This window comes from Chamaea fasciata, unplaced genomic scaffold, assembly GCF_029207755.1.
Source record: "Chamaea fasciata isolate MVZ Bird 193981 ecotype frontalis unplaced genomic scaffold, bChaFas1.0.hap1 SCAF_1, whole genome shotgun sequence".
In the NCBI taxonomy this organism is placed as follows: Eukaryota; Metazoa; Chordata; class Aves; order Passeriformes; family Sylviidae; genus Chamaea; species Chamaea fasciata.
Window position 1 is genome coordinate 137390254 of NW_027094086.1, and position 25060 is coordinate 137415313.

Sequence of the window (25060 nt, forward strand, 5' to 3'; positions counted from 1 at the left end):
TCAAACCTTGCTGCAGTCATTCTCACTGGGGATGAGCTAAACTACTTCACACAACTACGTACCACAAGGTGTATTGATCAGACTAACTTTTATCTTCCGTCCTTGCCTATCACATGCTTGTGTCCCAGCACAGGAAAACCCTGACTTTAACAGGAAACCAGAAATGCAAATGCCTAAGGACAGATAAATGAATATTTAATTCAAACCAGCAAGATGTTGTTTGCAGTTATTTATTTTACTAAAATGGTTACATATGTTGAAACAAAGAAGAGCAATAGTAATAATGTTTGTTTTTCCAATATCATAAATAATTACTGAGTTTTCATTAGCTGTTGGCTCAGCACTAATCATGACTTTCGTTATTTAAAAAAGACACACACACATAATTCATCAGATTTTGTGTTTTCAGAAAACTCTAAAGCAGCAGTAGAAAAAAAAATAAATTAAAGGAAACAGTAACAAGAAATTAGGCCAAGTATTTCTTAAATTTAAAACCCACTTGATGTGTTTTACAGATTATTCTTGTGCTTTGATCATTGGAAAAGAGAACCATTAACAAGTTGTTTATACAATGGCTTGCCTTCTCCAGTTTTACTTTAGAGGAGTCCCCATAAGTACCCTTTTTGCATGACAAATTTTGGTGTTTATACAGACAAAAACACTGAATATTCCTAACAGAAGAGTTTGTCAAAACCATGATTTTATTGTCACAAAATATTTAATACCAGAATAACTTATAATAGTATGAACAAAAGTGAAGTATTAACTCTCTGCTATTAGTTATAAACTCACATTATTATGCCAAAATCCAGTAAAGTATTAAAAATTAATGTCATGGACTCTTAGACATATAATGATGCAAGTCAGTAAAACATACTTCAACTGTTCATACAGTCACAACATACATTTCTTGCTTGGCACTTTAAGTCAATGCAAATCAGCAATTTAGAAAACAAAGTAAAAATATATATGTACAAAATATTTTCATATCAAATAATTTTCATTGTACACTAAATAAAACCAACAACGTTATGTTACATCAAGAAGTTTCCTAAGAAGTCACACCAAGGCTGATATTTGCAATGTGTCTTGACTATTTTAGTGCAACTGAAACAGCCTCTATTTGCAAGTTAGTTACATCATTAGCGTAGTCCTGCTTCCATTGATGTGGGAGTTCTGCCATTAAACTCAGCAGGAGCAGAACTAAAGTCTTGACTTGTTCATTGATGGCTCACCATAAAGAGAAGCAAGGAAAGGGATAAATAGGAAAAAAACCTGACAGGATACCCACAGGAAAAAATCCAAATCCTAGCAACAATCAGCTCTTTTCCAGTTTTCTATAACAGATTCTGTGTAAATTGGTTTTGGCTTTGCCACTGTTTATTCAAGCACTGTAAACCTCATTAGACTATTGTTATATGACTTAAGAATAACTTGTACACCTCCAGATAAAATTTAAAAATAAACCCGGTTTTATGATAGTTCTTACACTCAATAGCAGTCAATTTTAGAGACATGACATTAAATACACGGTTTAGTATCTTCTTAAAACCCTCCTGCCTGAAATGCTGAGATTTTTCAATGTTTCAGTTCCTTTTGTGATTCTTGTTTGGGCTTTGATAGTTCATATTATAGGCTTTTCTTACTGAAATGTGAAATGTCAATCAACTGTCCTCATTTATGCAGTACATACAAAATAAAAATGTTTAAACCACATTAAAGTAATAAGTTCCACCATGGAAACATTTCTGAATGGCACTATAGTTTTAGTTTTGTACAAGAAGAAACCAATTTTACTTCTATCAAAACTTCTGTAAGTCACTAGTAAAGCTTTAAAATTACAGAAATTCAACTTGAATTTACAACTAGTCTGACTAAAACCTTCTCAACTAGAAATCTTTAATGAGCAACACAGCTGAGAGCATATGCATAAGTTCAAAATAATCTGAACAATTAACTTATTTCCTAAATTTGTGTGTTCTAGAGTATTGCACTTTTCAAAGGAATGATTTTGGTATTTTAATATACTGCATATACAGGTAAGAAACATGCATAACAACCTTATCGTCACTTTGACAAAACGTACTGTACAATTTTTATAACACTGTTGATTAAAAAAAAAAGAGAGTGAGAATGATGTAACAACTTCATTAAGACTCGTCAATTTGTACAAGTCAAATAAGCACAACTCTCCAGGGCCTCCAGCAGTAATGTGTTTAGCCCTCGGCTGCTTAAGCCCACTTGGAATAATATACAAAGTTTAAGCATTATGGCATTGTCATTTTGAGGCATAACACTGTTGTACTATGCCCACGTTATAGCTTATTTTTTCAAAGCAAGGCACTTACTGTAATAGCAATGCAAACATCTTATGCGCACTTTGATTAACATAAAATAAGTTAATGTTTTTGATAAAAACAGGGTTTTTATAATTTACATGCCTTTTATAGAAGCAGTTGAACATTTTATTTAATACAATGAAAACATCTGAGTCAGAAGGGACCTTAATTTTTTTTAACTGACCATTCTGTAAAAGGGGACCTATTTTCCACATTTTCCTCCTGTCTGTGAATCTGATTTTGCTGAAAACCAATCCTGTGAGGAAAACGTCTGTTTGACATGAAAAAGAAAGAGGACCCATCCCCTAAAACTGCTGAACTAATGGCACTTTAACAGTCTTTACTTCTGATATATGTGATGATTTCTGAATGATGCAGCTGGTAGTTCCCTGCAGTTTATCCTTCCCCTGGGCAAGGTTCGTTAGGGCCATAGCTGCGTTGATCTCCTTCCAGTACGTCTCATCTTTGCTGGGTCCCTTTCTGTTAGCTGCACTAGATTCAAGCAACAACAAACATTTATACACACATCTGACACAGCCACATGGTATCAGGAAAACTGTGAAGTCCCTTACTCACCTTTCACACTTATTTGGTCCATTCTCCAGATTTTCTGAAAACAGGAAAAAAAGAGTCTATTTTATTTTAATAGTTTTAAAAACAAGCATGTTCAGGGGATAGGCATATTGAAAAATAACTCAAGATTTATTCCAAAACTGATACCAGATCTAAAATAAAATCTTTGCTTTGACACACATAAAGGACCAGCTTCATGCAGGCATCTTCCTGAAGAAAGCTACTGCTGAAGGGGTAGCTGTTCTTGAAGGTACACCTACATTTTGCAGGGTAATAGAGGAGTTCTTCAAAACATATTTATGTTTTGAATACCAAGGACATAAGGAATTGCAAAACCTAAAAATAAAAATCAGCTTCATTGCCTTTCAATGAATGCTCTCTAGTATGCACTAAAAATAGGACCCTCACCCCTGCACATATGATGTGTGTTGGTTTTAAGGCACCCCTTGCTCAGGCAGTGCCTCAGTCACAGAGGCAGTTGAGAGGGACACAAGTAACAAGCACACCTGGTTAACAGCGCTCAGAGATGAAACTGCATCACAGGCATAAACTACACTTCCTCATCAAGAGTCACATTTGTTCATTCACTAAATCCTCACATCCCAGAGAAGCCAGAAATATTTACCAAACAGAAATGTATAAGCTTTATTCAGTGGGTTTGCTATCCTGACACAAAAATACATTATAGAGAAGCAAGAAGCTGATGCCCAACTGCAATACCTATGGAAAACAAGTCAAACCAAAGAAAGAGCAATGGCATGAGCACTAATGTCTGCAAGACCCAAAAAACCTCTAAACACAACCTAAATCTCATAAAGTGATGTACATCTTTGAAAGGCCAGATTCCCAAATACAAATCAAACTTACTGCTAGATTTCCATCAGCTTATTAATTAGAAGTTGATCTTGTCTTTAAAAAGAGCTTCCAGTGGAATAACCCTTGGTATCCCTCCCCTTAGGAGCAACCTTGCCCACCACAGCCAGCAGCCCATTGTCTCCTACAGCCAATAATTCAGCTCAGCTGTATTGCCCAGTACTTGGAGGTGACTGGAGACCACAGTCCCTCTAAAGAACTGCAGGGAGACCAGCTGCAGTTTCAGAGATCAGCTGGTTGCCAGACTGTTTGATCTAGCAGGCCCACATCCCTTTGCAAAATAGCTTTATGAATAAATGCTCAGAGGTGACCAAGATTTAAGTTTTGTTCCAAAAGTGCACAGCTTAAATCAGTATCTCTTAAGATCTCCTAGAACAATGCTTGAATGGGATTCAAGAGGGGGAAGACCAGCCTATGCAGAGGACAAGGAACCAAGGAAAAAACAAACATTTGACCCAGAAAGAGGTACTGGATGACACGAAAAGTCTCCTTCTTCATGCTGTACTTGGCTATGAAGAATTCTTCAGCCCTGCTTCATTGTTGTTTTTTTTTTTTTTAAATTAGAGACAGTTTTCAAGACAAGGTTTAGGACTGAATAGGTCAGTAGGTATAGAAATGGAAATGGCAAGTAATAGAGAACAACACTGCCAGAGCAAACCTGGATATAAATACACCTCTCTCAAGCATTTGTCAGTTTCTTTTGCTGTTGGAAAATATTTCCTCTGAACAAAAAAATTGCTTATACAAACTTCTGAGGGAAGTAGGTGTGAATGGTGACACACATTCCAATTCCAGCGTTTATTTGAAGGAGTATTTGCAAATATTTTTTACTGGTGTTCAGCCAGGTCTAAAAGAAAGCATCTTGCCCATGGTATATAAAACTAGTAGCAAAACTAAAAAATGAAATCCAAGACGAAAGAGCTGCCCATTCTTTAACTTTGCTGAAGATTTTTCCTGAATCACACATATGTTCTTATTCTGTTTGGATTTTATGTTTTTTTTTCAAACAAATAATTTATGTCAAAGAAACTCAAAACTGGGTTCAAATAAAACCATCACTGATAATTTGCAAAGCTCTGGCTAACAACTGCTCTCAAAGTGTGTTAGTACAATGAAGTCTGAAAATCCATCATTTCAAAGAACAGACCCCCTTTTTCTTGCCAAAAAATCCTTTTCTGCTATACCAAACCTCTGACAGCATATACCAGTTTGCACTACCACAGCATCCAAGCAGCTCCCTTGTGTCTGAATAGCCCTTAGCAAAAGAAATAAGTATTCCCATATTTCTTTTTGGTTGGGGATAACCACAGTGAGAGAGACAAAGACCTTTCCTCATGCTCCCCTTGACATCTTGCCAGTCAAATTAACTTGATGTGACTCAAAGCAAAAGTGGGGTTCACTTCACATGCCATGAAACTGCCATCTAAGTCATATCCTTGTATCTTTACTTGTCCAGACTCCATACAGAAACAACAGAGATGTCCTCCAAGAAGTGGATTCAGCCATTCTATTTAACACTACGGCCCAATGTCCCTGAGTCCTGCTGCGAAGGCAAATCCCTGAGTCCTGTTTTGTGGCCCCTTCCTCACACTTTTGTCCTTTGGACAGCATTATCATCCATATGGATATGCTGAGAGCTTGATATGACCAGCTCTCATATCTCTCCTTTGGCTATTCAGTATATCAATGATTCATATCTATTTTTATATAGAGACATCAGTACACTGTTAGTATAACTACAACCTTAATGGCTTAGCTCAGCCTGGAACAAATGCAAGCTGGCCGTGTCTGGCTCTTCACTGACCAGAGAAAGAACATAGATGAAAAAATGGTATCAAATGTATAAAAAAACCCACAAAACGGTGAGTCTTACCCAATATTTTGCCTTTTCTTCATCTTTTGTAATCTACCTGCTCTGCCTCCAACTACTAATTAAAGATTTTGATAATTGAAGCTTTTGATATTTGAGCTATCTGCACAAGAATTGCAAAGTATATTTCAACTGTAAAAGCAACATTTTGGTGAGATTGCTCCATGGAAATAATCAAAGAATTGCATTCTCAAAATGGAAAGTGTTCATTTTCTTGACCATCACACAACATATTCCTAGATTTCATCTCCGAGGCAATAAGGAAACAGCAATGGGGCTGGGTAACCTCTCTGGAAATGGGGATGAAAGGAATGGAAAAGTGATGGAGCATCCTGAATTTCACCAAGTAGTCTCAGCTGAGGACTCACCCCAGAGCAAGTGCTGATGGGCACTCCACGCATGACCCTCTCTCTGCTACATGAGAAGCAGCACTTTACCCACCTCGAGATACCAAGGGTTCACCAGAGCTGCTCTCTCCAAGCACCGTGGTTACCTTTAATCTCATATGCCTTTGGTGGCAGCACCTCTGATCTCTTCCTAAAGAGTCTGGCTCTCTCACTAGTCAGATCAAGGCAAGCTGTCACACAAATTTAAACCCCTACAGACTCGTCAAGCTTAGATCAGTGTGTCAAGTGACTCCTGGAAAAGCCAGCACTGTGGAATTATTGTACTCCACACTGTCCCCAAGACTCATTTGATAGGTAAAAAAATGACGTTTTCTACATACAGACATAAATAGATTTCAACAGCATACAACTGGCCAGCACAAATAATTTTCTTAAACAAATAACAGTAGTATTCAATAGCATATTTAGTAGTTGAAACCAGAAGAAGCTGCTGCTGAAGGTGTTTTGTAGTGTCTCAGAAAAGATTATGCTTCTTGTCAAAGGACAGTGGTAGACTTTCAACATATATCGAGATCCTATAATAAATCCATTTAATATTAAACATCAGAAATACATTTTTGCTACAGGTTTGGAAATCACTTAAAACAGTGGTCATTTGCTCTGTAGCCAGAAAAAGGGAAACTCAATCATTTAAAATTAGGGGTTGTCATTTCTACCTCACTTTCTGGTGCTTCATTCTGCTCCCAGTTGTAAGCATCCAGAGAATCAGCTTTTACCTGGCCAAGAATGTCTCATTCTGCTCTCAACATCCGCCCAAAGAAACCAGCAAGTCGGGATATTTGTTTCCTCTTGTTTATAATAGGAAGTAACTATAAATCACCTACCAGTGGAATTCTGTATACCTTTCCATTAGTATGAGTTTTCAGTATACAGTTTACTGTAGGGCATGGCGCCAAGAGTGTAGACAACAGACAATACTAGCTTTGTGATACAGCATGGTATTTTTCAGGACTCACATCATTATTAATAATATACATGGCATCTTTTTTTTTCACCATGAAATTTCTTCATAAATATTAACTGGCTGATCCTGACAACTCTCTTGCAAGGTAGCCTGCTGTCCCATTTTAGCAGAGCTGGAAATGTTTCTCAGAAGTCCAAAGTCAAAGTACTGCCTAGGAAATATTTTGACTATCCAAAAGCATTTAAGAATAGAATTTTCCAGGATTTCCTTTATATTAAAAATGTTTTCCTTTGCTCTTCTGCTATCAGAAAGGACCAGACATAGAAAATGAAGCCCAGCGTTCTTGCAGGCAAACCATCCTTAAACTGCGCAGTAGCATCACATAAGTCCAAATTACTATGCACAAAGGCTCTGTGGCAACATGGAGCTGCAGCACATTCAAACATTCCAGAACAACCGGGACGCTTACTGTTCCCTGCTTCCAGACTAATAATTTTTATGTACTTGGATGACTTCAGGGGTATGCTAAACAGTGTTAATTACATTTTATCATTTGGATCTGAGAATTCTAACCTAAGGATATCACGTATGTGCAGTGATGAACAACAACTAAGGCCCTGCTGGGAACAGCGAAGAAGGCAAGACTGACCCCTCAGGTAGCACCAAGCAGCCTCCACATGGCTCCCCCACTCACTGTGGGATCCAGCTCAAGCTCAGCCACAACAACTGGCTTCAACCCTGCCTTGTGTTATCAGGTAACACTGACAAAGCAAAAATGGCTTGAAACCAACAGGGGAAAGAATGTGTGAATGAGTGAACGAGACAGAGAGGGAAGGGTACAGAACATTATGTAGTGGGGAAAAAATGGACACAGAAGTCAAGACACAGTAGGTCAGTCTCACATGACCATCATATTTTTTGAAGCTACTTGAACATGTACAGATTCCTGATGAATTACACATCTTCTACTCTAGCTCAAAATAGAGGGGAAAAAAAAAGAACTGCTGGCCTCAAATGATGAACGCTATAAAACATTTGTTGGTTCAATAAAAGGTCCTGTATAACTTATCTTCATTTTAAAATTGGCAACATGATTTAGTTGTTTCTCTCACTGCCTGTCCTGAACTTTCTTTTGTTGGTTTTGGAGACTCTGGCTTAACATGTGTTGACCAGCATTTTCAAAACAAGCAAGAAGAGGAAAAAAAAAGGAGAAACAGGAAATAAACTGAGGCAGCTGAAAGAAAAATGAACATTACGTGTGTGAGTAAACTAGTTGGGGAGATGACGTATTTCTGTAGGTCACATACTCACACACTCCTTGGCTCCAGTATTTTCCAAACCATAATTTCAGGGTGCATAAGACTTTCAGATCTCTGTTTCTCCAAGAACAAAGTTAGGTTAATTTCAGTTAATACTCCTGTGCTCTTCTGCATTGACACAGCTCCCTTACCCCTGAAGGATCCCACAGTAAACCAACCATGAATCACACAACACCACGAATATTCACCCACATCTGGGGAGGGAACGTGGCCTAGCCCAGGCTGCTCAGCAATGCAAGGGAGGGGAAATTGTAGCCCAAAGCAGTGAGCCAGGGCTTTTGCTCTTATAAAAAAATGTCATTTAACCTTGGTGCAAAAAACTGCAGCATCTTTTGAAAAACAAGGAAACCTCAGCTTCTCTAGCTTGAATTGGAGGAAGAAAGAGCTGGCTATCCCATATTTACACTTGCAGTCTCCCATTTTGAGCCTTATGTAAACAGGCAAATGAGTTTGTAAACATGGATAACTGCTCAGCCAGCGACCCACACTACCACAGGCTTTCCACACACAGACAGGACTCATCCCACCCAGCACTGAAACTCCTAAAACCTTTTTCCTTTTGCACCATCCTCCCAGTTTCCTCAGGGACAGTAGACCTATTAAGGATGAATTATGGAGAAGTGCAGACAGGAAAGCTCATACTGGAAGAAACTGCAAACCACAGAGTCTACTACAGAAATATTCCCCAAACACACCCTGGTGGCTGATCTCCTGCAGACCCCAGGCCACCTCCACATGAGATCCCTTCAGTGTTGTCCTTGTGAGTCCACTCCTACCCCAAAGCAGGTCCTGGGCTGGGAAGGTCTGTGTGAAACCATCAGGTTGGGGCTGGCAGCACTCCTGCAGCAGAACCTTTTGCTGGAGGAATGAAAGCCCCTCTTGGAGTTTCAGGTGACCTGTGGCTGCAGACACAGCATGGCAGTGCAACCTGGGAGAGCTCATGATACTGATCACAGCTGGTCCGATCTCAGGGGTGTACTGGATTTCTACTGACAAAGATTTATTACCATGTCCTTTAGTTGGGTGGGAGGAGGAAAGCTGTCAGAAACTTGCAGGAATGAGCTCTGGGCGCAGGCTCTAGAGAAAGCTCCTTTTCAGCAAAGCTTTATTTTATCACTGCTCCCTTTCTTCCAGGAGGAGGTTACAGAGCAGCTTGTAATGAAGTCACCCTCACAACCCTGTTACCTCACTCCTTCGGCTTCACAGGGACATCAAGTATAACAACTGACCTGTCATCAGCTGTTATGTCCTTTCAGATGAACAAACTACATAATGACAATTTATGTTCAAGTGACCGCTAGAGTGAATATTTTTCCCTGTTCACCCAGTGGGTTTTTTCCCAGGAACAGCTATAGCCCTGGTCTGACACCTTCTATTAAGATCCATACGGTGGGTCTTGCCAACGTTAGAAACATCCCTTTTCCATCATGCCCTAGACCAAACCTTTTCTGTGAAAATATTTCATTGCAATTTGTTTCTTGCATCAAACTTCACATAACAAGCTTTAACTGTGAAGGACTGCTAACACTCAAGTCTTTTTCCTGAATACCTGAGCATCCAAAGACTTCTTTACGTTGTGCAGCCTGGAGCCTGCTGCAGTGGGAGTAAGCATCTAATTACATTTTAATACATGTGATTTTTATAAAATGAGTGTACATGCCCACAGAGACTGGGATAGCTGTATTTTATAAATCATAACAGAGAACTGAGTTTGCAAGTCTACATTAATATTTGCATTAATAAGTGCACTGAGAGCCCCGCATAATAGTAGGCATGGTGCAAATGGTCTTAGAGTCTTGAACTATGCACATGAATGTAAGAATTTATGAGTTAGCAAAATAGATAAAAACCTGGTGTAAATCACTTCATTGTTCAGGCTGTCACAGCTGACTCTAAATTTCCCCTGACCAGTGACAGCGTGTTCTCCTTGGTGAGATTCAGGGCACTGTGTGAGTCTTATTTTCTTAGCCAGACCTTAGCAGAGCCTATAATGGGAGCTGAGGCTGTGGGTGTTGAGGTGAGCTGTTAACAAACTGATGGTTATGTGGTTTTATTTTCTTTACAAGTTTGCTGCAAAGCTGACTGAAATAAACTTTTTACTCATTGAGTTGGCATGTTTCTCATTGAGTCGTGCAATGTTGTCAGATTTCTTGGTGATAGTCTCCCACATGCATTTCACAATACGTAAAGGAACATCTGACCTAGGCTTCTTTTGTGTGTGTGTGTGTGTGTGTGTGTGTGTGTGTGAGATTTGGGAAGGGATTTACAGCACGTGCTGTGCTGACTCATCAGATGAAGTGGTTTGCCCTTCTGTTGCTAACCGTTGGGGGTTAACATTGAAAACCACGTTAGCCAGCAGGTAAGGGGGAGGGTGAAATAAAGAAATGAAGAAAAAGGAGAAGAGAAAGAGAAAAAAGAAATAAAGGAAAGACTACGGGAAATGTTACAAAAAAAGAAAATGACAAAATGGCAAATGAAGATTCACCGGGAAAAAGAAGAGTAAGAAATATAAAGCGAGAAAAAATACCACTATGCCAACTTTCTTTATTTTTAATACAAAAATATCCTTGTCCCACCCAGGAAAGTTGCTGTTGTGCAGGCAGGCACGTTCAGTCTTTCACTCTGGATCTAAAGATTTTAATTGGGAGCTCTTAAAGACTAAAATAAAGCTTTAAAAATAAAAAGCTAAAGTCAAATGTAGCCAGGGTAAGCACTATTACACTCCAGCATGATTGTTTTTCATTAAAAAAGCAGGGTGAAAGGGAGGGTTTCAAAGCCATATTTCAACCCTAGGCTGACACGACAGCAGTAAAATCTGATTTTGTTATGCTAGTTGGCTGTGGGTTTGGGAGCAGACCCTATATATGCGGTGTAATGTTATGATATGAATGCATGCACACAGGATATTTTCAGAAGCTTCTTGCAGAATTTAGAGAAACATGCCACCCATTCCTGTGGCCCCACTTGCAGGAGCCAGCTCCTCTCCTGCTCCTGAGAGCCAAGCAGGCTCAGACATGGCATATGCTGAACAAAGATAATTTAAATTACAAGGTGCTGTATTTTCAGGCAAGTGGAGGAACTTCTCAGTGAATGCCAGAACTGATTTCTGTGGTGTGTTTAGCCAGAAGCACGGAGTAAAGAATGGGTAAGTCCATCTGAGAGACAAAATTCAGTTTCTTTCACTCGCCTTAAGATGAAGAACTGACAAATATGGTCTCTTTAAATACAGCTTCTTCCATCCACTGCATGGGGTACTGAAATTTGCACAATACTTACCATAGAATCACAGAATATCCTGAGCTGGACCCACAAGGATCACTGAAGTCCAGCTCCTGGCCCTGCGCAGGACAGCCCCAAGAATTACACCAGGAGCCTGAGAGCATTTTCAAATGCTTCTGGAACTTCAGGAGGCTTGGTGCTGTGACTGCATCCCTGGAGAGCCTGTTCCAGTGCCCAGCCACCACCTGGGTGAAGAACCTTTTCCTAATATCCAGAGAAATCACCCCTGACACATGTGCAAATACTAAACCCCAGATACCTAAGTAGTGTCCCAAACTTACTGTGCCGTGAGATCATAAGCATATAAATTCAAGCAGCTTGTAGGAAAAATGCAGCAGCAGGGCTCCAGCAATCAAACAGCCATAAAAATGACTGTAAGCTGCAAAGGAGCCTCATGGTAACACAGATAACTGGTGAACAACAGATCTTGCAAATCCAGGGATTACATGTGAAATTTAAAAGATCGTTTATATCTCCAAGGAGATACAGATATTTTCAAACATATACCTACCTGTATCTGCCTCTACATTATGTTTGCATAAAAATGGGAATGGCTAAGCAATCTGCCTTCACACTAAGTATACTATGAGATACAGCAGTACAATCACACATGGTATTTTCTGTGGTCACCATTTCCTGAAGGCACATGATGGAGTTGTGCCAGGGCTGAACCTGGAGCAGTTGATAACACCTTTCCCTGCACAACCTCGGTGCCATGGCACAGCAGCTCCGAGGCTGTTGCAGGAAGAGGACACAAGAGAAGACAGTCAGGTGGACTTACACGTTAAGTACATCATGTTAGTGACTGAGTCTCTCTGCTTGTGCTACAGGTTCGTGTGGGGCTCAAAAAGTCATTCTTATCGACCTTTTCACAGGTGCTACAGTACTTTCCCTGGTCTCTAGACACTGACTTGAGAGCCTGGGCTTTCAACTTCAGCATGGCTGAGCACTCACGGGTGCAAATGAGGTTAACAAGAGTGTTCCTTTGCATACATAAGAAGGCATGAAATCATGAGCATCCACAAGGTCTTATGTACCTAAAATTACTTTAAATTGAAACTGTTTGGTGCCTTACTTATCCATTTGTGAAATCCAACAGATATCTTATGAAAACACCTTTATTAACTTTGAAAAGGGCCAGATGGAATGTACAAAGTGGCACTGAACAGCACATCATGAAATGGCTCAGCTGTGATCTTGCTATGGCTTTGGTGGTACAGAACCACCAGTGAGCACCCAGTGAGGATATAAGATACGTTTTGAGGCATCTTTCAAACTAAACCAGGTCATAGATGTCAGAAAAGTATCTCTTTCCTCATCTAGCTCGAAATGCGATGGGAATTCCTTTATTCAGCATCCCAAGGAACAAATGCAACACAGAGAGAAAGCTGTAGTCACTCACCTCCCTGACCATATGCAGAATAATCAGTAGAAAGAAACTGCTGAGTGAGCTGCAGGGGAAGGAGCTGTCTGTGGATTATTCTCTTCTCCAGTTGCACAGAAGTGGTTTTAGTGTTTGATAGCATTATTTTTGAGGCAACCCTTCCTTTGTCTCCCTTGTGAAGCTATTGCAGTCTTCATGGTCCTGCTCACCACAACTTGCACTGTTATTATTTCCATTACAGGATTTCTTCCCAAACCTAAATATTCCCAGGCACCTTTTAAACAGGCCCTCAGAGAATCTAGCAAATTGGGAGGCATATCAAGAAGGGCTGTGTTTCCAGTGTTCCTATTCACTGAGTGAGTGAGAGGCAGTGCACCAAGAGGTGGAAGGCTCTTGGAGCAGAACAGCATGCCCAGAGTTATTCAGGAAGATGTGCCTATTTGCCAAGAGCTTTTGAAGAAGCAGAAACACCTCCTTCTATACTCCAAACATCATCTTGTGTTTAAAATAGTTTGATTCCTAATGCAGTGCAGTTCCAGTAACCCTGCAGAAGAATCATACTTAGAAGAGCTCAAAGCCTCTCCGGGCTATGATGGAGATTGGTGCAGTGTAATAAATCAGCCACACTGGGTTCAAATTCTCAAGGAGCAGCTAAACTTTAACACTGCAGATGCTCACTAATTGAAAGTTGTAAGCACCCTTCACAGCAGAGCCTTTGCCTAAGACAGATGAGGCTCCTGCACTCTGAAGGAGCACGTTTGGAGGTCCTGAAACAGTAGTCAGATGGTACTTAACATTGCAAAGGCCTTGGATGTGAACAGCTTTGTGGAAGAAGATGAAATTGCTTCTCTGGCAAAATGTACGAAGCTGTCTGTGATAACAGGAATGAGAGCAAGGATGACTGAACAAATATTTGCACTGAATGCCTTGTCAGGACAGGGGAATTGCTACTGATATGATCTTTACTTTCAATGTTACTGCTTCTGACAGTCTTACAGACCTTGCAGATGTTTATTGGCCGCTAAATCATTCTTCAAGAATGTTGGCTCTGTTCCCGAACTTGAAGAGTCTGAATGTGAAGGGGTTTGTTATTCAACACACACTGCTGCTTTTGGAGACAGTGATTTTCAAGAAACCAGCAGGGAAGCATCGTCAGCTGATAACAAGACAGGGACTGGATTCAGCTTTCCCTGCACTCCGGGCCTCAGCCGCTAAGGCAGGCTGAGTAAATGAGCACCACATAGCAGGGCACTGAGCATCCACGTGGCAGAGAGCACTGCCTGAGCCGCGACAGCAACGCTGCACCACAACAATGGACCTGCATGGCAGCAAAGATTGCTGCTGAGAGACAGGGTTTACCAGCTCAACCCGACCTTGATACACTGCCTGCTCTTCTTGGTGTAGCACAATTGTATGAATTTTAGAGGCTCTGTGAAGCTCGCTCCGTGGTGCTGCAGAGAGCAGTTCTGCTCTCCTCTAACTGCAGGACATGCTGCATAACAACGAGGCTCATTCAAACCCGTTGCCATTCATCTCAGGAAGAGCAGCTCGCAAAGACGCAGTTGCTGAGCTGTGCGGGACCCTAAGCCACAGTGTTTCAAGGCAAATAGATTTGCTTTCAGAGAGTTTTTGAACTACGGGTAATACGCTCAGGCTGTTTCTCTGAGTGAAGCAGCCAGTTTTCTGAGATCATTGCAAACAGTTCTCACCTGAGAAGGCTACAGAAATACCTAAATAGAGACTGGACTAAAAAGGTAGTAATAATAATTGTGGCAGTAATAATACATGTCTTTTAAATAATGAGTGATAAAAAGTAACCCATTCCCTTTGTACTATAAAATCATTTTGTAATAAATTTATTATTAAAATTTCATTATAAAATGATGAGTTATTGATGTACATGGTGTTATTATTACCACAGGGAAAATATACTATCCATTGGTATTGAACATATTTCTCCCAAAAAGGCCCCAACCCATTGACCAGTGGAAGTGATTGAAGAGCAGTGAAAACCAATAGCCTCCTCTAAAACCTAGCTGAATTGCTGGCTATCAGCTTCCAGGATGAAAGACAACGTTATCTAAAGTAGCCCTTGTAACAATTTCCCCCAAAATAGGATGACTACTGTTTTAAAATGTCAGGTTGGCACAGACATACCATGCTTCAAAAATATGTAAGATAGTTGCAGAAAGGTGATAATGTCATATTTACCACAAATTTGTTTTACATTAGTTCATGTGTGTTTTCCTGGAAGCCAGGAGATCTCTGCCAGGGATTCTCTCCTGCAACAGCTTGCTGTATCACACTTAAAACACACATACATATTTATGGTAAATCCACATGGTATTTATGGTTAAATCAACTAACATACTTCAAGAAATATGAATTTTGATTAATTTGAAAGCTCTAGAGATCAAAACCATCTCAGAAGTTTTATTAGCATTATAAATAATTGGTCTTTCCTCATGTTACCATAAATAAAAAACAAAACAAAACAAACCCTTCAGCCAACAAGGCTTGCAATGGGAAACTGAGCTATAGATATGTGAATAAAATTTTAGGAAATACCTGCATTCATAGAACACAATTCTTTACGCTGTGAACTTTTTGTTCAAGGAGTAATTAAAATAACTTTATCTCAGAGTAATTAATAGAATTACTTATGGAATTTTTAATGTGTTTTCCCTGATCAACTTAGATGTTTTCCTAATGGTAAGCAGCATCTGCAACAATCATATATTTGCACAGATAGCTTTGCATTCTCATCTGCCTTTTAAGAATTAAGATCCTGAATTTCCACTTCTATAGAGAAAATCAACAAAAGATGAAGCCATGGCTCCAGACCTAAATAACATTTACATTTTTTAGGAAATAACTATGGTGAGAGAAAGTGAAATCATTTGATCCCTCCAACACAGTTCAACTCTAGGCTTTGAGCTTTTGGATAGAGGATAAGAAGAGGATTCTCAGCAGCCATGCAAACCAGGCAGCTACAACACAAACTTTTTAAGCTCTGTGAACTGTTTCATGGTTTTTAATTAAGTTGCTGCTATTATTAGTAGTACTTCTGTTTCCACTTTTATAACAACAAAGGCTTTTTCTTTCATTTTGCAAGAACTTTTTATTTTTGCCCATGAGCCAAAGCTTTCCCATGGAACAACTGCCTATACATCATAGTCTGTGAAGTTTATGGGGATCTGCAAAGGACCTGCAAAGCAGACACAGCAAATCCCATGTGTGGACAGTGCCTGAATTCCTGCCCACATCCTTCTCCAACAATGGGCAAACAGACCTTGCACCACCAGCAAATGCTGTATTTGATAGTACAGATTCATCAGGATGCACAAAACCCAGCCTAGCTGGATGGCACTGCTATTTCAGACAAACAAACTAGTAAGGTGTTGGCAAAACCAGCCACTCTGAGCACCGCAGGGAGTGGCTCATCCCGCTCACAGGCAGGTCTTGGCTAGTGCTGGCAGACACCATCAACCCCCACTGTGGCTCCAGGTTCAGGAAATCTTCAAAAATTCTCTCTGGATAGCACTTCCTAGGCAACTACTACCTCAGGCAGGAGCATCCTGAGAGCTGCTCAAAGCGACCTCGAGGCTGCTAACCACCCACAGCCCCATCTGCAGAGACACGCTCCCATCCTCTCAAACACAGCTGGCTGCCTCAAGCTGTTATAACACGAGATGTGTACTGCCTGAATTGTCCTAAGCTTTGCAATTGGTTCTTGCCTTGCACCCTTCAAACACACAGAGGCCCACTTTGGGGACTTAGATGACTGCTGTCCCATTCCTTTGTGTTTATAAGACTCATTAGCTTTTGTGGTGAAGCAGAGATTCCAGAATACAAACCAGGACTCTGACACTGTGAGTGTCTGCCCCTTAGATCTCAAGGAGGAGCTGCCCAGAAGAAACAACAAAGTGCCTAAAAACCTGGCATCAAGAATTTTTCCATATCTTTTTGGTAAACGTTGAGATACCACATTGCTCAGATAGACCTGGGAGTAACACCCTTTGCATTATTTCTGAAATCTGCATTTCAGTAGAGAGAACAAAATACAGGAATGTTCAGCCATATTCAGTGATTGTAATTCTCAATCAAAATTGCATCTCAATTGTGTTGTCTTCTTTTCTATCACATCTGACTTTTCCTACTTCCTCCCCATTTCCAACTGGATCCTCACTTTTCTTTCTCTGCTGTGATAGGGGAAGAGAAAACTGAAGCAAGAAGAGTTCTTTCAAAAAACATCCAAGACTACCTGTTGGGATGGGACTAGGTTGTAAAGTCAAAGTCACACCGTAGCAACCCATCAAATATGAGGTGCTGCGCATGTTCAGCTGCTGGCATTTAACCCTTGTTCTCTAAGAATTGGGCAGAAATTGGTAATTGCTGCCCCTCAAGGAGGCAGATTGAGAAGTATGACTTGTGAATATGAAGCACAAAGTCTTTGGGAAAGTTTCCCCTGGCCATAACTCTGTGCACATGTCCTGCTCCTGAGTTTGGTATGTAAGCTGGTTTCTATACAGCACTTAAAATGGAAAAAAAAATTCCCTTTGAAAGAAGTGCCTTGAAACACGGATATTGGCAGTGGATGACACTCACTTGCTGTAATTACTGAAAGACAAATTTTTGATCAGGACTTCTATCTGAATTCTCTCCAAAGCCTCTCTGAGCTCCAAATACTGTGACCTTTAAAATCAAGGGAGCAAAATGTTCTCTGTTCTAATGACTGGTACTGTAAAACCAGAAAATCCACACGTTAAAACTAAGATTTAAATTGCACTGTTTGGCAATAAAATCAGACTTGTTTCTTTTTGGGTATCAGAAAAAACCAGGGTCTATATAAAAGTTTAGAAGGATACTAAGCTTTAGAAAAATGGGCAAAAGTTATAAATAGGAGTCTTATGTTTTCAAGAATGATGAAAACAGTGTCTAAATATTTAATGGCATCAGATATACTGCCTAAATTCTACATTTACTTGCACAGAACATAAAAACTCCTACATTTATGTTTCACGCAAACAACAGAAAATTTTCTGATTATATGATGAAGTTTCAGATGAGTTTACAGCTCTGTCTCTAACTGTTGTTCTTGTTCTCACAGATACATGCAAGAAACACTTTTTTACAAAACATCCCTACTTTCCAAGCAGCAGAAAGGATGCCCTCCTTTGGACAAATACACACTTTTCATTTATTTGGACAAAAATATTAAAATTAAACAGAACAAATTTTCAATCAACACTTGTTAATTTGAAACACTAAAAATTCTCCCATATTGAAAGCAGATTGCTCTGAAAAAACATTCATTTTCAAGGTCATAACAGTGCTGGCAGAACTCAAAAAATTGTAGTCCAACTTGCTTGTGTTCAGCTGTGTTTACTTAGTCTCAATTTGACAAAAGTCTGCCTCTGATTATACATAGCAGTCATCTGCCCACAGATAAATAGATATTACACAAACTCTTGGAGGGAATGACATTTGGCTACCATTATTTTTGGAATAATTTACCCTGCATCCTGAACTTAAAACACCAAAGTGATTCATAATAGTTTCTGGACCCAAGTATTTCCATTTAATAAATAAATTTACCTCTATGACCTTTGTGGACTTTATATTGTACACATTATTGCATTAAAAAAAAAAAAGGAGAAAAGGGCAATTTATTGTTAAATATTCTCTATGCTTGGGAAAGGTAGATTTACCCAGAATTCAAACCCAAGTCAGTGGCAAACCTGGTGCACACACTGCTGCAGCTCAGAGCCAGCATGTGCAGTGAAAGGGCTCAGAGTGCTGCTGGAGAGGGGTCTCTAACTCAGCTCTACAAGACATCCCACCCCATCACCACCTGCAAGCACAGGGGCACTGCTCAGCTCTGCAGAGCATGTACCTGCACTGGAAGCCCACACTAACAGAAACCATAACAGCACTGCCTGAGACAGAAATGTGTTTTCTATTTCAAATGCACCCACCTCAAATGTAAACTTAATAGTTCTCTGCCTATTATTTGTAGGAGGGAAAATTAATACATATTGGATACCAAACCGAAATCTTGCGTTAGCTGAGGGAAATAGTTGTTTCGTGACATCTATGGAATATCTCTTATTTTAAAGGCGATCTGCAGTATTTCTCTGATGTGGATAGAAATTTTGTCCAGTTAAAGATACTACTTGGTCTGGGGCATTTTGTGTTATAAATTATCCATGAATAAGGCAAAAAACTTATGGATAAGTTATAGTCCTTCCACTCATTCCTTTCCTGATGCCTCTTCTTAATTTTCTCCCCTTCAATTAATCCTGTCAGTTCCCCAGCCTCAACTACCCCCAACCACGTTTCCACATCACACACTGGAAGTATTGAGGGCAATTCAAAGTCCATGAGGTATACTGTTACTGCTGCACATTTAAATGGAAAATGTTTCCAGAGTGTGGTGATAGATGGAAGAATAAAGCCTAGACCAAAGAGGGTCAGATTAGTTTCTGTAAAGTTAGCATGCTTTCAAAAATGTCTCTTCAATTAGAACAACAAAATTAAGAAAGTCCCTGATGCAATAGGAACCATATGCGTTTGATATACCCAGCTTCTATAACATAATATCTAAATATTCAGTTTAAAGAAAATTAAGAGACTTGTTTACAAAGAACTAGTTTATGTGTTTATAAGACTAAGCTGAATATTTTTAGATGGAACAATTACATACAAGTCATTTCCTCTCATTTTCCCTTGTTTCATGAAGGAATATTACTGTGAAGAAGGAATGTGCTTTCAATGTGGACAGCTGGAGGTACAGAAAACAGATTTCTGTCACGTGGAACAAATGCAGCAAATTCCTTCTTTACAGGGTGTTTCCTTACAGAGATTAAGTATTAGTGTTCATTACACTATGATGCAAAGCCCCACTCATTCACACTAATGACTGTGACCCAAAGAAGAGTTAATTCAGATGGAATCCAGGAAAATGAGGCAACACAGAAACCTCATCAGCAGTCCAATCACATGACAAAATGTGAGGCATCTCCAAAGCCACTGCCTGCCAAAAAAAGAAAGACTGCTGCAAGAAAAATACTTTCACAGCTTGATATCTGGGTCTTGTGACTGCTATCCAAACAAGGAGTAAAAGTGGTACTATATTATGTGGCAGGGTAAACAGAACCACCCACTCACCATCACCAATCATGTTTTTAATTCAGATAAATTCTGTTTTTTTAAAAAATGATAGGGGAAAAAGAAACAAAACCTTTTGTTGAACTTGAAATTTATATGTGTAATTATCAGATCTGGCATGACATATTTTAGGTTCATATATACCATGAACTGTATAGGAATGCATATTTTGACATACAGGATCAACCAGTCCATCCCAGGTGATGTCCCTCTTACTGACAGATGCTCGTCTCGAAGGAGCACAAAGACACTGCCCCCAGCCAACTATGCATTAGGTTAAGAAGATTTCTCTCTGTAACTTACAGATGATGACTTGAAAAATTTTCAAAGAGAATATCTGGTTTGAAAAATTTACAGAAAAGAGCAGACCTAAAAGAAGTTAAAAAGTTCAGGAACACAGGGCCAAGGAAGCCTCCACACTTGGCCAAATTGTCTCACAGTAGCCTGAAAACTACTTACAGTTTTCAAAACAGGTCTTGGTGGAATCCGCCAAAGTCTGGATTGGGTATGATTAAGCCAAAGTATGAGAAGTATTCTATACTTTTGTGTCCAGCTTAGTCAGGGATTGCAGATGCACAAAGTGACTGGGAAATTAATAACCACACACCTCACACAAAGAGATGCCTCAATCACTACCACCACTACCACCAGCACTGGAGTATATCCCAGTCCCAGACTAAGCTGTGGTTTTGCCCTAAGTTGTGGAGCAACAGTTTGGATTAATTTGCTTTATATCCTAAGAAAGGTCATACCCATTCCTGGAAGTGTATTTGCTCTTAGCCTGTGTAACATGGAAAAAAATGCCAAGACATCACAATTGGACTCAAAGGCTCTTTCCAAGAAGGGTGGCAGTATCCTGAATGCTTATCTACCCTCATTTCTCAAACACATTAAAAAGTAAAATTTCAGACTTCTAATTTTGGACTGCCAAAAGTGCTACTATCTCCTACACTTCTCCAATTTATTCTAGAACCTTTCCCTACTACACTCCTGATTCCTACCATTATTTCCATACCTGCTCCCTCAGTGTTTTATCTTCTTGCCTTCGTCCCTTTGAACCCTTTTCTTTCCTTTTCCTTTTTGTTCTTGTCCTTAATCTTGCATTCCCCTTTCCATGTCCTCTCTCAGCACTATCTTCTCTCTACAAACTTCCAAAACTTTCTGCTCTTTATTTTCCTACCTGTATTTATTTCCTGGCTCTGGGTTTTTCTTTTTCCCTTCATTCCCTATCCTTTCTTCTATCTTTTCCCTCCTACAGCTAAAATGGTACTCCAGCCATGACCTACCTGAAAAGAGAGTTACATCTTTTAAGTCCATTGTCAGTACAAAAGGGATGGAAAATATCTCAAAAAGATCTAAACGACTATTCCAGTCACTGTCCTGGACAAACAAGTGTAATTCCCATCAACAGCTGGAGAAGTTCAGCACCTGAGTCGAGTTATTTCCCATTTGCCACCAGTGACTGTTTGGCGTGGGAGTCCTGCTATAGCAATCTGTCCTCACACTAGGGCATGGAGACGCAGACAGAATTTCATGCAGTGGCTGCAGGGTGTTGGTGATGAGAAAAACAACTCTGATAATGTTAGTCCTTTCTTCACTCTAAACTGAGAACTGAACCTAACTGAAGTGGAAATTTTGTTGAAACTTCAAAAGTAAGGAAGATGCCTGTATAAATATGGAGACAGCTATGCACCACTTCACCCCGGTATTCTGCTGGATCTCTAACAAAATACCAAAAACCACAAGAAAAGTTCCTTGCATGGCATTCATTGTGTGATCATATCACTAGTAATGAAAGTCTTACTCTTGGCTTCAAATAAAGTGGTGTAACATCCTGTGAAAGGACAGAATTACCACACAAGCAATTAGGTCAAGAGGATAAAAAGACTAAGAAGCATTTGCTCCCTGAACTTCTTAAGATCTGCCCATCAAAACAGTAATGTTTGCTTTTCAAGACAAAACAAGCTAACAGAAACATGCACTAGAAATCATCTTTATGGCCAACACTACAGTCAAAATACTGTACTGCTTTTGTTTTTCATGCTAAATGAATTGCCCCAGTAACACTCCCCAGTTGAAAACCCAGTTTCCCCTCCAGCTGATGTCGCCTGGACAAGCTGGAGCTGTCTTGTGCATGGCTCAATCCAACTTGCACACCAGATCTTACAAAATTTTCTCTGTTTTCTTTGTCTCACTCTTTTTATATTGCTTCTGGTGGTTTTCTCTGTGTGTTTTTGTTGCAGCTTGCTTTCCACCCTTACCACTCTTGAACTGCTTGCTGGGCAGGCAGAGCAATTCCATGTAAGGAATGCAGGAAAGAGAAGCATTCCTTGATTTTTCTGTGCGCAGTAACTTGCATGACATTTGATCATAGACAGAGATTAAGTCATTCATGAATAGGGCCCAAAGGGAGGAACAACTCCAAGAAAACAACCCTCCTCACTGTTAGTGAGGCATCCAGGACTCCAGAATCATTACTGCCACACTTACAGTTCATAGCCGATCTGGCAAAGCAAGGAATTCAACTGCAGGCTCTGTGGTTTAAATAAAATGTATCTACAGCAGCTTGGATCAATGTTTAAAAATGTTCCATGTTGTTTTAGTCCAAGGACAAGCTTTTAAAATTAAAAGAAAACTTTGGCTTTAATTACAGATTAAAAGTGAAAGTTGTTTAAAAAGAATGCATATTATAAGAATAGTAATAGAAGTTATTTAAAATTTAAAACTCATTTTTCTCTCTCCCAGAGTGTGACAAGTCTCCTTGTAAATATTTAAAACACAAGTTTGAAAGCTATTAATTTGTAGACAATATTTAGGGTGCTTCTGCCTTGCTGTTGTGAATCTTTGGCAGAGCTCAACTTTTTCCTACATTTACACTTTCAATCTAAAATAAGTGTCAGACTTTGATGCACGTTACAATGGTGAAAAAATAACCACAATTGTAACTTGTACCTCCTTTTCCCCTAAATTTTGTCACCACATATGTGTGATGCAGCAAATGTCACCACCCCGTACAAAAATGCAAAAGGTTTGTTCCAGAGCAGCTACAAGCAATGTGATCCCACAGTGGTTAGGTGCTACAATGGAGAAGCTGCTGCTCTTGGGATGATTTTCAGCAACAATTGCCCATCTGAAAATCATTAGTGCATAGCAGTGGATTTTCCACATGTTCATATGCTGGACAAGCAGGTTGCCCTTGAAGTATGGTTCCCTGGGGGAAGAAGGAAAACCCAGAGAAAAGTATTCTATTGTCAGATCACGGTTTCACTAGAGCCAGACAAAAATATGGTCAAGCATTCACTTGGCTGCTCTGCTGGCAAAACGATAGAGTACCGAAATGGAGACAACTAATGAGGAAGGCAAAGAATGAATCTCAGGAAGAAGACCTTAAAGGAGCACAGATTTTTTTTTTCATTTAAAAAATCAAAAATAGGGGTAAGCATGCAAATGTAATGACTTTCAGATTACTGACCTTTATTTTTGTAAGGTCAAAAAGGTTTAGAAAGGGTAGTATTTCCCCAATAAAATATCTTATTTTTTAATTCAGTGTTTGAAGCACCAATAAGAAGGTATTGAAGGAGCCTAAGTTAAAAAGTGTATGATTCTAACTAGGCAGTATTTGTTATTTAATGCCCCATTAATCGATAATTTGGCTTGAAGGAGGAAAAAAAGTTGGCAAAAGGTAATGGAATTCCTTAGCTCCTTGTTTTACTTAAGAAAAATTCCCAACAGGCTTCACTTAAACAAAGAACTTTAGTTTTCCACTGGAAAGACAAAAAGAAAATCTTGGTCTAGCATGTCCTGCCACATGCTTTAACTACACAGTAAAAGAGTATGTACTTGGATCCCAGGCACATTTCAAAAGCGTAGTATTTATTAGCTGCTCTGTTGCCAAGTTCCACTATTATCATTTTATTATAACTAAGGTATATTTTTACTAACTAAATTATATTTAGGTTTTTAGTTTAAGCATTGGAAGGTCTTGGAGTGTCACGTACGGATGACATACAATATATCAAAGGCCTTTGTTGATTTTCTCCCTCCTCTCCTCTCCAAACAGTTACCCTGTATTTGTGAACTCAGGGCATTTGATTTACCTAAACCCATATTCCAGCTGTAAAGATATGCAGGGGCCAAGAGAGCAAAATCCTTGGATGAAGCAGAGCTCACCAAGGGTGAAGGTGAGCCCTGTTACCAGATAATCCACTGCACATATATCCCTCACATCCTGAGGGGCAGGACAAACCCATCTCTCCTACTACCTCCTTTAGACAGACACCTTGCTCCAATGCTGGTCTCTCACCCTTTGGCCAGCTCACCCAAACCTGGCTTTTTCTGAGACCTCCTGCTCCCAGCTGGGCTGTGGGCTGGAGGTGCTGCATGGTGGGACATGGGCTCCCCATGGGCGATGGTGAGCAGGAGCCAGTGGATCATGGGGAGTTTATCACAGGAAACCTGTCTCCTGTATCTTCTGTAAAAGGATTTTTGGTCCTGTGGGGAGTGTGGAGCCACTGTCTGGAGGTGTCCAGACACGATGGAAAGATGACACGGCCATGAGGCAGGAGAGGGGTTTGGTGGGCTCATATCAGGCTGAGTGCTGCCACTGCTCTGGACAGGGAAGGGGTGTTTCTGAGCAGCCATAAAGCTCACTGAGAGAGGTCAGAGCTCCCTGAACCTCAGCAAATGCAGCAGTACTGCAGCACAGAATACAGCCTTTATTTTTCCTATTTTGTGCAAGGAATGAAGAATGAGGAGTACCCAAATATGAGCACTTACATTCTCCAAGTATGTATCTGTGAGCAAAGATCCCACTGAAAGCAGCAGGAGTTCACAAAAAGAAGTTTGGAAAGCTTTGTGAACACATGAACATTGTGTGTCAAATCATGTAGTGTGCTTTGGGGCCAAAACACTCAAAACGCAGACCATATCTTGGCAAATTGGG

The 25060-nt window shown here is 39.9% G+C and overlaps 1 protein-coding gene across 2 annotated transcripts in view; it reads right to left on the minus strand.

Moving 5' to 3' along the window:
- Nucleotides 1-228: 228 nt before the first annotated feature.
- The window catches only part of MKX (mohawk homeobox), a 49126-nt gene continuing 24294 nt past the window's right edge, over nucleotides 229-25060 (minus strand). The window contains exons 6-7 of one of the 2 annotated variants that reach the window (XM_066199493.1): nucleotides 2916-2949; nucleotides 229-2831 (exon numbers count right to left, since the gene is read on the minus strand). In XM_066199493.1, coding sequence (XP_066055590.1) covers nucleotides 2645-2831; nucleotides 2916-2949 — 221 coding nt within the window. In that variant the 3' untranslated portion in view covers nucleotides 229-2644. The remainder of the gene's footprint in view (nucleotides 2832-2915; nucleotides 2950-25060) is intronic. The other variant, XM_066199506.1, reaches the window with a different exon arrangement.